Source organism: Sciurus carolinensis, chromosome 2 (genome assembly GCF_902686445.1).
Source record: "Sciurus carolinensis chromosome 2, mSciCar1.2, whole genome shotgun sequence".
Taxonomy (NCBI): domain Eukaryota; kingdom Metazoa; phylum Chordata; class Mammalia; order Rodentia; family Sciuridae; genus Sciurus; species Sciurus carolinensis.
The window spans coordinates 101,439,493-101,451,637 of record NC_062214.1 but is presented as its reverse complement, the minus strand read 5'-3'; the positions used below and the strand labels follow the sequence as shown (position 1 = coordinate 101,451,637).

The 12,145-nt window shown below is 35.9% G+C and overlaps 1 protein-coding gene across 4 annotated transcripts in view; it reads right to left on the bottom strand.

The window, feature by feature from the left end:
• Myo5a (myosin VA) overlaps window positions 1-12,145 on the bottom strand; it is a 212,659-nt gene that overhangs the window by 54,768 nt on the left and 145,746 nt on the right. For all 4 annotated transcript variants that reach the window (XM_047538820.1, XM_047538823.1, XM_047538822.1 and 1 more), the window contains exons 22-24: window positions 11,166-11,414; window positions 6,046-6,139; window positions 2,112-2,260 (exon numbers count right to left, since the gene is read on the bottom strand). In XM_047538820.1, the coding sequence (XP_047394776.1) occupies window positions 2,112-2,260; window positions 6,046-6,139; window positions 11,166-11,414 (492 nt within the window). The remainder of the gene's footprint in view (window positions 1-2,111; window positions 2,261-6,045; window positions 6,140-11,165; window positions 11,415-12,145) is intronic.

Below are 12,145 nucleotides of genomic sequence, written 5' to 3'. Positions count from 1 at the left end.
CAATTCTCTTCCCTCCATCCATCTGAGGAGTCTATTTACTACAAAATGCTTCATGAGCTCTGGACTGCAGCACTGAGAACTCCATGTGCAGAACAATGAAATATTAGCCAAGACCCATTGGTTAGCTGCAAAGTTCTATATAAATATGAAAATATTTGATATTGCCATTAATATTTTAGTTGTCCTAAATTTTGAAGTCAAATTTTTATTCTTTGCAGTTCTTGGCAGATAGCCTCTACATTTCCAAGATCTTGATTATATATCTGGAGCTAGGAAATGGTACCTAATGAAGAGCTGAGTAGAAAGCAAAAGAACTTTAATCTTCTTACAAATGCTTTTTCCTTTTCCCTATCTCTGACCATTTTGTGACCCAAAAGGAATGAGAGTGAGTCACAGGCATTCAGTGAAGAGAACTAAAGGTCAAAAATAAGAAATCAAGACTTTAAGCTACCCTTGGAGCACTGCTGGGAACACAATGGACAGTAGGCAGAGACTTGCCTGACAGGAAAGAGTACCTGTGTTAAGTTGCTGGAGGATGGCCATTACTGGAGGGTATTTTCTAGAGAGATGACTACCTTTTGTTGACTACACAGACCCATAACCTCAAGATAGCTCTAAAATATGTTCAGAGTGGTTATATATATGGCACACACTTCTCTCATTTTTTCTGTGATTCACAAGATATACATTGTTGAAGAATCTAAGAAATTCTGTAGAAAAGAAAATCTGTTTAACTTTGTTGATTATTTGACCTCAGAATCATTTCTTTTCCAATACTGCTTATTAACATTCCAAAAATTAGTAGTCTCAGAAATGCCCAGTAGAATACAAAGCTTAGCTCTAACACCTGAAACAGGGTTAACCTTAAGTGTTGGCATGGTTACCCAGTAAATAAATACAAATACACCAAAGAATGGAATTCTGGGGAACATCAACACTGAAGGAGAGAAAAAAGAACTCTAGAAAAGCTCAGAATCAGAATTTGACAGAAGAATGCCTTCACTGGGGCCAAATGCAGACTTATGGTGACCTGCTCCTACTGCTAATGTCTCTTTGCACATATAAATCAGGGTAGATCAGTGAAGTTTGAAATAGACGTTCAATGTGAGATTTATATTAGCTTTTAAGCCTCTTTTAGTCTAGATCTTCTCATTTGCAAGGTTATGAGAACATCTCTTTTATATTATATAATCTCTTTTATTTTGACTTTTTAAAATGTCACATTTTAAAGAACTCTGTCAAGTAGATTCAGATGGAAATGAAATTTGAAGCAAATACCCTACTGCACACATGACAAATTATTTTGCTTTCTATAGCATATTTTAAAGCATTTCTGGTCATTGTTACCATTAGGTTGATTTTAAAGCAGATGATGCCTGGGGACAGTGGCACACACCTGTAATCCCAGTAAGGAGGCTGAGGCAGGAGGATCTCAAGTTCGAGGCCAGCCTTAGCAACTTAGCAAGTTTCTAAGCAACTTAGTGAGACACTGTCTCAAAAATAAAATATAATAATAAGATAAAATAAAAAAGGGTTAGGGATATAGCTCAGTGGAAAAGCACCCCTGGGTTCAATCCCCAGTACAATTAAAAAAAAAAAGAGGTCTGTTTCCTGATAGCAGGATAAGTAGTACAGAGAGTGCAGAACTCTTCTAAATATAAAAAGTATATACTGGCAAATGCAGAAGAGTCCTTGGAATAGATAAAGTAATTTGTTACAAACAGGGATCTATCTTGGAAATGACAATAAAACCAGTAGATTGAATAATTATATAAATATTTGCTTTATATGCAAATTTTACATTAAACCATTCAATCTCTAAAACAAATCCTGCTATTTTGACTTTCTGGTATTCTTTAGTCTAATCTTTAGAGTATTTGACTTAACTGAGGTACTTAATAAAGTTGTATGATTTCTGGGATTTACTTTAAAATAATATAAGCACTGAATGGGGTTGGGAAAGGATAAAAGAGGAAGCAGAAATGTGTTGACCATTTTGGAACTGGGAGATGAGTATGTGGAGTATATAGAGGTTCATTCTACTATTCTATTTACTTTTGTATATGTTAAAAATTTTTCATCTCAAAGAAAAGCATAAGTGTTGGACTCACCACCATGAGGGTCATCTCTTCCTTGAGGTCATCATATCTTTCTTCAAGGCGACTGAACTCATTCAGAAGGTTCTGGTATCTCAGCCTTTCATCATTAAGATCAAGTTCCAGTTGTTTTGTTTCTTCTACGAGCTTCTTCTCCATAGTTTCTGAAAGAAAAAAGGGATATGCATGCCAAAGACAGCTCCATAGAATCTAAAAGTGTAACAGGTACACTGATTTCAGTTTTCTCTGTATAGGATCTTATTTTTAGCACCATGATCTTTGAAGAGTATCTAGTGGAATGTAGGGAAAGAAAAAGCATGACCCAAAAATGAAATAATTTTTAAAATAATGACAACAATAATCTACTGAGCTCTTCTATTTACTACAGACTTAGCCCTACTAGTTTATTCACTGGTTACAACACATTCTTGATAAACTTCCACTAGGTATTCTCTAGTAACTAAAATATACGTACTTTGTATTCCAATGGTACTCCATTTTAGGGTATTTGTAAAATTATTTTGTCCAAATTAATGTATTATTTCAAAAAATTAGACCTATTTCTCTAGGGAATGGCAACTTTTAGTGGATCTGGCTCTCCTATTACAGAGTGTCTGTCTGTTCAACTCAGTCCTATGGTTCTATCCTATAATTTTCCACCAAACTCCCCCTGCTGTCATATTGTTCCTGTGTTTCTAACCATCTGCGTCATTTACTTCTTGGTCATCTCCCATATGCTGCTTGGGGAACCCTGACTTTTCCATTTACCCACCAAACTCTGCCTTTGTCTGTTGCTGGTGGTTTGCATTTGGCTAGGATGTGTTCTAAGAGATTTGAGATTATAGCCCCTTGCTGCAGACAAAACAAAATTTAAAAAGCCTCATATCTTGGCCATATATTTTAACTAAATGACCAACCTGTCACTTTTATAAAATTAGGCATCCCACTACTATGCTCATGTTATCCTTGTATTTTGTAGGTCAGTTTTAACATGCCTACTTTATTGCTTCAACGTTTCTTTCTACATCAGCTCCATCAGGCAAGGGCTGAAAGTGTCTTGTCACACTGCTTTCCTTGTGCCTACCATAGTGCTTCCTAGGATAGGGTTTTCATGATTTATAAATGAATGGATGAAGGAATTTCTGCTTTCTGCCACATTCTGTAAATTGCCTTTTATTCTTGCTGGTTTGCAAAAGCTGCTTCAGGCTAAATGCTCCCTAGATGAATCTATTGTTATTTCTTTATTCTTATAGTTCTAATCTCAAAATAAAGTTTCATGTTTTCCTGAAAGTCTTCTCATCATTTTGGGCCCTTCCATTGCATTCCATCTACATCCTAGAAGCCTCTTTCACATGATGTTAGGGACTCTGTTTTCTCTTTTTCTTTCTGGTTTTATTTTTTGGCTTATTTTCTTGAACTTATGCCTTAGTTATAGTCTTTAATTACAGGTTTTCTTCTTTTTCCTCAACATCCATTGATTGGGAGGGAAGGGCCAGTGTGGAGAAAAACACAGAGCTCATCAGTCTTAATGGAAACCTTTAGGCTCATTCCTCATTTTCTCTCTAATGTTTAATCTGATTTGCTTTTAGAACACCTCCATCTTGAGGTTCTAGTCAACACCCAAAACTTAATCCCTATGATGGATTAAGGGATACTTAGATAGCTGGCAAAGCATTACTTCTGGGTGCATCTGGGAAGGTGTTTTCAGAGGAGATCGATGTGAATTGGTGGACTGAGTGGGAAAGATCTGGTCTCAACGTGGGCAGGCACCATTCAACCCACTGGGGGCTAGACAGTTCTGAAAAAGAAAGAAGGGCAAACTCTTGCCCTTTCTTACAGAGACAAGATACCACTTTTCTCTTGCCCATCAGAACTGTGGGTCTCTGGCTATTGGATCTGAAGCTTGCATAAGCAGCTCGGGCTTTAGGGTTTTCTGACTCAGACTGAGAGTTAGTTACACTATCAGCTTCCCTGGTCCCAAGGCCTTCAGAGTCATCCTGTCAGAATCCCTGGTACTCCAACTTCCAGAGGGTCTACTGTGGAACTTCTCATCTTCTGTAATCATGTGAGCCAATCCACTTATTGAATCCCCTTCTAGGATATCTACAGCTATCATTGGTTCTACTTCTTATAGAATACTAACAATAGTTTAACCACTGATCTCATTAATTTGCCTCATACAAAGGTACTTTTTCTTTAATTTCCTCATTACTAATAACATACCTTTAATGTTAAAACTTAAGGCATTTTGTCTTTTTTGAATAACTCATCAAAATTATAATATTCTAGAGATTATTTTTCATATGATATAGTCTTATTCCAACCCATCATTTTTTCTCCCACTAATTATTTTTGTTTAGGCCTATATCTTCTTATTCCATGTTTAATATAAATGTAGATTCTTTATAAATCATCATTATTGTAATATATCCCACAAAGAGCAAACAGAATAAATGTTCGTATCTAATTAGTTCCCTATTCAAAAAATTTGAGTATTTTATTTCTACTTTGGTGGAAAAAAGTAGTTGATTTTAGGAGAATAATATTCATTGGTTTAGCAAAAAATAAAGAAATAAGCAAGATTCAAAAAGACAAATCTTGAATGCTCTCTTCATTTTTGAAAGCTAATAAAACTGATCTGATAGAAGGAGAGTGGAATAATGGTTACTAAAGACTGGGAAGGACAGTAGGGAGGAGGGAAGAGAGAAGTTAGATAATAGGTACCAAATACAGCAAAGAAGAGTAATTAGTTCTGGTATTTATAGTGTAGTAGGGTAACTATGGTCTATGGCAATTTATGACACACTAAATAAAGCAGAAAAGAAGAATATGAAGGTTCTCCCCACATAGAAATTATAAATGTTTGAGTAGATTGAAATGCTGGTTACTCTGATTTGATCTTTATACATTATATACCTGTATCAAATTATTGTTTCTTATTCCAGACATATATAAAATTATGTCAATTAAAAAAAAATAAGCCAGGCATGGTGGTGCCCACCTGTAATCCCAGTTAACTGGATGGGAAACCAAGTAAGGGGAACAGGGATTGAAATCAAATTACTTGCCTGTATGATTGTGTCAAAATATATCCAACTACTATGGATAACTATAGTGCTATAATTAAGATATATATATATATATATATATATATAAATCTTATATATATAATATATCTTATATATATTATAATATATCTTATATATTATAATATATCTTATATATTATAATTTATCTTATATAATATATATTATAATATATCTTACATATCTTATATATATATATATTTTTTTTTAATATATATAAAATCAGAGGGCTGTGTTCCCCTAACATTAGGTGAAGACACAGAAAGAAGGCACCATTATATAAACCAGGAAATGGGTCACTGAATATGTTGTTGCTTTAATCTTAGACTTTACAGCCTCCAGACATGGGAAAAATAAATTATAGTGTGTATAAGTCAAAAGGGGGTTGGGGGCTGGGCTTGTAGCTTAGTGGTGGAGTGCATGCCTAGTAGGCATGAGACCCTGGGTTCAATTCCTATACTGTTAAAACAAAATAAAATTAAATAAAAATAAACTAATACACACACATACATATCTCTATCTATGCTAGCTCAAGAACTTTTACTAGATCAGTAACAATTCTATAAGTCATAACTGATAAATTACATACACAGAACAAATTAACTTTTGAAAAAATCATATATAGCACTGACTGAAAGAGTTCACACTGGTACATACATAGAGAAACCAGGCTTATAAATTCACCACTAAGACAACCAAAATATTAGGGGCTCCTGTTGGTTCTGACTATAAACTTACTGAAGATAGCCTGAATTTTTAAAAATATTTAAGTGCTAAGCAATCTTATAAGTGGAAAAAATAATGTTATAACTTGTAAGACCTTTGGTGTGAGGTTGGCTAGTGTACAGTATGTTGAGCCTTACCTGTCATCTCCTTAGCTTGCTCCACAATAAGGTGATTAAGGGTCTCTTTTTCCTGCTTCAACAAAGTATTTTCTTCCTTCAGATTTGATACCAGCTATAAAATGAAACAATAAGCTGAGATGACTGTGATAGATAGAGGAATCCCCATTAGAAAGTCTAAACACCACAAAGAAGTCACTCCTTGCTTTCATCATCCCTGTTCTGTCTAGCTACTGGTCAAACCTGGCTCAGTTACCCTCTTCAGAGAGGCTTCCTGGAAACCCCCTCCATTAGGTCTCTTCTATGGGCTGCTACAGGATCCTATATCTGCTTCTTTATAGCCCTTATAAATGATTTACTTTTCTGTCATCTCTAATAGACTAGATTCCTAGAGGACAAGAATGGTGATGCTTGTTTTATGTTGTACCTTGAACATTTAGCAATTACTTGGTACCTAGCGAACATTTATTCTCAAAGCAATATTACCTTCTCATCTCAACACTGTAACACAAAGTTCACATGTTCATAATTAAAGTGGAAAGAGAAAAAGTTAAGAAGGATATGAAGGACTCTGAGTTTTGGAAATTCACTGAAGACGTGGATGTTTAAAACATTAACTTTACAACAGTATCAATTTACTTATTGCCACAAAACTGCATATTTCAAAATGGTGAAAATGATAAATTTTGGGATTTTTTGGGGAGAGGGGACTGGGGTTTGAATCCAGGGGTGCTTTACCACTGAGCTACATCCACAGCCCTTTTTTAAATTTTGAGACAGGGTCTTGCTAAGTTGTTGAGGTTCTCTTGCCTCAGTTTTTAAAAGAGACATGTGCCACCATGCTTAGCTAAAAATGGCCAATTTTATGCTAAATATTGTTATGGTTTAAATATGTGTCCCCCAGAAGTCATGAGTAAGACAACACAAGAAGGTTCAGAGGTGAAATGTGATTGGGTTACAGGAACTTTAACCCAATCAGTGAACTGGTCCCCTGACAGGGAATAGCTGAGTGGTAGCTGTGGGCAGATAAAGTGTGGCTGGAAGAGGTGAGTCCCTGGGGGTGTACCTTTGGGGTATATGTTTTATCTTTGTTAAGCAGAGCTCTCTCTCTGCTTCCTGATATGATGGCTTGAGCTGCTTTCCTCTACCACACCCTCCCACCATGATCTTCTGCCTTGAGTCCTGAGGAATAGAGAAGGTTGTCTATGAATTGAGATCTCTGAAACTGTGAGTGCCAAATAAACTTTTTCTCCTCTAAAATTGTTCTTGTCAGGTCTTTGGTCACAGCAGTGAAAAAACTAACTAGGACATATATAGTTTACCACAACTGGAACAAAAAAAAAAAAGCATGACCCTTTCTTGCTTCTGGTTGGATAAGGTTCCCAGGAAGCAAAAATCAAAACCAAAGGTAACTTTGCAAAGTACATAATTTACATCCTTGGAATGAAATATGTGCTTGTGATGAATGAAATCTTAATTCCTTTCTCTCTCAAAGTGAGAGCTGTATTAATAAAGAGAAAGGTGAGGCAAAAACCTCTCAACACACCAGGGCTTAGTGACAGGAAAAGAAGGCTCTGTGATCAAAGATCCTAGAGACCAGGAAAATAGATAACAGCACTATGCCATAGCCAGTTCCTTCTGGTGGACCAGTCTGTCCTCTGTACAGATATGGCTTTAACATCCGCTCTCAGTAGCAAGGTCTAAATTCTCTGTGGGTTAAGAGGAAGCTGCTTTTGATCAGGGTTGTGCAGCCAATCCTGTGTGTATGCCCAACCCACATTCCCAGAGCTTGGGCAGGACCACTTTTAAAAACTCTTCAGGAAGCTGGGCCTGGTGGTGCACATCTATAATCCCAACAATTCGGGTGGCTGAGGAAAGCAAAGCTTAAGTTCAGCCTAGGCATTTTAGTGTGACCCTGTCTCAAAATATAAAATTTAAAAAGGACTGGAAATATAGCTCAGTGGTAAAGCATCCTTGGGTTCAATTCCCAGTACTAAACAAAACAAAATAACCCCAAAACAACAACAACAAAAAACTCTCCAGGAGATTCTGATACACTCCTGGTTAAGAAACAGTTGAGGGGTAACTTAAGGGCTTCTTATTCAGTCTGAGAATGTTTTTCCAATCATGAAGCTGACTATCACAGTGAAATATTTTCATTCTTTCCCTATCGTTACACTCCTTCAAAAGAACCAAAGGTGGTACCTACAGCTATTCTTCTGAAAAGTAGAAGATAAAAAAGCATGCTCAGTGGCGCAATCGGTTAGCACGCGGTACTTAAACAGCAGTATATGTGCGGGTCATGATGAGGTTGTGAAAAGTAGAAGGTAATAAAATAGAAAGGAGAAATCTGAATCTTCTCATTTATACTATCCTATCAGACCAGAAAGGTTTAAAAGAGGAAAAAGAATTCCTTCCCACCAAGCTTAAATACTCTGAAGATTCAGAGGAATCTGGAAAGCTTCTAGGGACTGAGGAGACTAAAAGGAAGAAAAGAAGTCTGAAACACTCAAGCATATCCCTTTGAAGGCTCATTTGAATTCTGAAAGAACAAGCTTGTCATATAAAAAAAAATACTACGTAGTAGCAATGCCATTTATATAGGCAGAATCCAAATTTCCTATAGACACAAGAGGAATTATTTTATGTGAACCCTGAATATCATGAAAGAATAGCAATATTAACTATGCTATCCTGATTGAACTACATCTAAGCTCCCACTGAAGTTCTCACTGCATATGCTGCTGTTAACATTGCAAAGTTGGTACAGAAAAAGCCTATCAAGATTTTTGCCAGCATCTGCAGCTGACACAGTCAACTCTGTTTTCATTTAAAGATGGCAATTCCAGTAGAATCTCCCAAAATTGATAACTGTTTTCTAGAAAGGCTTATGTTGAGGATACTCTGAGAAATGTTTAAATAATATTGTTCATCACTACTTGAGAATCTTAATGTTTTCTGTACTTAATAGTTTTGATATAAATTAACACTAATTTGTGGCATGGAGGCACTGATTAGTCCATGTGCGTGTTTGTGTGTGTGTGTGTTTGTGGGTGGGGGGTTCTATCTGCATAGCAGCTCTTGACTGTGATCATGGTGCAAACAAATGGATTTCTCTTACATGGATTTCTTAACACAGACTTAGAGCAGGTTTCTGTAAGGATCTCTACTATCAGGTTTCAACAATTCATTGTTTGATTTGTTTCAATAATCATGTTATCCTTACTTAAGAAAAAGGAATTAGGCTCTATCCAAACCACATTTTAAACAAATAGTATATGGTAAATTCTATGGTTTTAATGTGTCCCCTAACATTTATGTGTAAGAAACTAAATTCCATGAGAATATATTTTTATGTATAACTTACGTGTCTGACAACGTCTTAAAACGCATTGATAGAAATACTCCAGAGACAAAGCCCAATCCTATGTTTTCAGGTAGATGACAGTCATCATTAACATCTTCTCTAAACACATTTTTTTTAAGTCTTATCCTTCTACTCAAGTAACAGGACTTTCTTTAGTGAAGGGTTTTATTTCACTGAATTTATATTCTTACCTTCTATGTGAAATTTTGGAGTTATAATGGCAGTGGCAATACTCAAATATTGACAAAAGTATTCTTAATTCTATTTCAGAGGAATATAGGATATATGAGAACTGACACCCTACTCTATGCAAGTCTAAAAAATTTTGCATTCAACCTTTGTCTACTCCAAGACTATTTATTCCCAATACAAGAACTTTTAGAAACAACCAAAAACTATCTTAAGAAAAACAAACTGAGGGACAGGCAAATCATCTATTTTGTTCTTTATTTCCAGGAAAATAGTCTAGATTCATAACTGGAATAATCGGCCATCTGCATATGAGAGGCTTCTGTACATTCCCCTGAGAAGCTTCTCATATCAAACTTGAAAGGTATAAACACTGAAATGATTTGCAAAGTCTATAGTTTCGGAAAAAGAACACTGCATTTTTTTTTTGGGGTACTGGGGATCGAACCCACGGCCTTGTGCTTGCGAGGTGAGCACTCTACCAACTGAGCTATATCCCCAGCCCCAAGAACACTGCATTTTTTAAAAAAGCAAATAAACTGTGTGGATGTGTTTCCATTGTTCAGTTGTTGCTACTGTTGTGAAAGTGTGCAGTCATTAATTTACAATAAAATTCTTCATACTAGATTGTAATGAAAACACTATTTAATGAGGCTGATTATATGAACAGGCAGAAGAACAGAACTATATTTCTGTATTTACTGAGTTTTGAGATATTTTCTAATCATAAAAGTGGAAAATTATTAATCCTTGCTTATTGTCAGAATAAATGCACTATCAAATATGAAAAAAAATCCCCAAATTCATATGAGCTTCATCCTCAGGCCTTTTACTTTCTTTTGAAAGTAAGTTTGATGAGGCTAACTTTGACCACATGATCCTCCTGCTTTAACCTCCCAAGCAGCTGGGATGGACAGGCATGCATCAGTGTGCCCAGCTGTTAATATTTGAAGATGGGACCTCTGGGAGGTGATTGGGTCATGAGAGCCCTCAAGAATGGATTAACTCATTCATGGATTAATGTGTCATCAAGGGAGTGGCTCTCTTATAAAACTGAGCTCTCTTGCACGTATTTACTCTGTCTTACCATGTGATACCCTCTGCCATGTTATGATGCAGCAAGAAGTTCCTTACCAGACACCAGCGCCATGCTCTTGGGTTTCCCAATCTCTAAAACTACAGACTAAAAAAATCCCAAAACAAACCTCTATTCTTCATAAATAGCCCAGGCTCAGGTATTTTGTCATAGCAAGGGAAACTGACTAAGAACAATAGGTATTTGGCCATTAATTCTATTCTTATAATACTACTTTGCCTCTATACTATTCTATTCTATTCTATACTATACTATACTATACTATAGTCAAAGGTTCTTCCAAAAGACCTACAGCCTACTTATTGATCATATGGAAGAATACTAATATAATACTAATATATATGGGGAATACTAATATACATAGCAAACCAACTGAAATTTTTATTACACCTTCAATTAAAATGAATGTTGAGCCATATGAACCAGAAAAGATGACAGCCCATTTATTTTATGTAAGGAATAGATGGAAATATGGACATTAATTCCTACCTGCTCGGTTTCTTGTTTATATCTATCTGCTCGTTCTTCAATGGTTTTTTTCTCTGACCGAGTTTGTTCCAGGTCTTTCCGAAGCTTGGCAATTTCTTCCTGCAGACTAAGAACCCGTCCAGTGGCAACCTTAGCTTCTTCCTCACTAAGCTGAAGACGTTCTAGGTCACTCCGTAGTTTCTCAGTCTCAGAGTTGTATGTTCCTTCCAGACTGGTCAGTTTCTCCATAAGGCATTTGTAGTCTTTATTCTTTAAACACACACATAAACAATAATAAGTAAATATATACTTACAATATGAATAACTAAATGTATTTAGTGAGAAAACCATGTTTACTAATCAGATCTATGTTATACCATTGATAAAGTATATAACCAAATCTGTAAAACTGAATCATTTACAGTATACGTTGCATTAAGCTGTATGGGCCAAGTCAAGATGACAGCACATTTCCTTTGTGTAAAGAATAGACAGGGATATGGACAGCAATATGCTCAACATTTACAATAATATAACCAGTACCTTCATAGTGACACAAATAGAGGACAGCATAGCACAATTAATGATGCTATATGTGATATGTAACATAGATGTGGTTTCTCATAATCATGAATTACACAGTAAATTCTTAATTTCATGATTTTTTTGGGTGGGGTACCAGGGATTGAACTCAGGGGCACTCAGTCACTGGGCCACATCCCTAACCCTATTTTGTATTTTATTTAGAGACAGGGTCTCACTAAGTTGCTTAGGGTCTCACTAAGTTGCTAAGGCTGACTTTGAACTCGAAATCCTCCTGCATCAGCCTCCTGAAGCTGCTGGGATTACAGGCTTGTGCCACCATGCTTGGCAATTTCATGATTCTTAATCTAGAAATAGGGTAATGTGCATTTGCTTTTGAAAACTGATTAGAGTGCTATTAAAAACAATGTACCAGCTAAATGATGCATAAGAATGATAATATGGATTAAAAATCACAA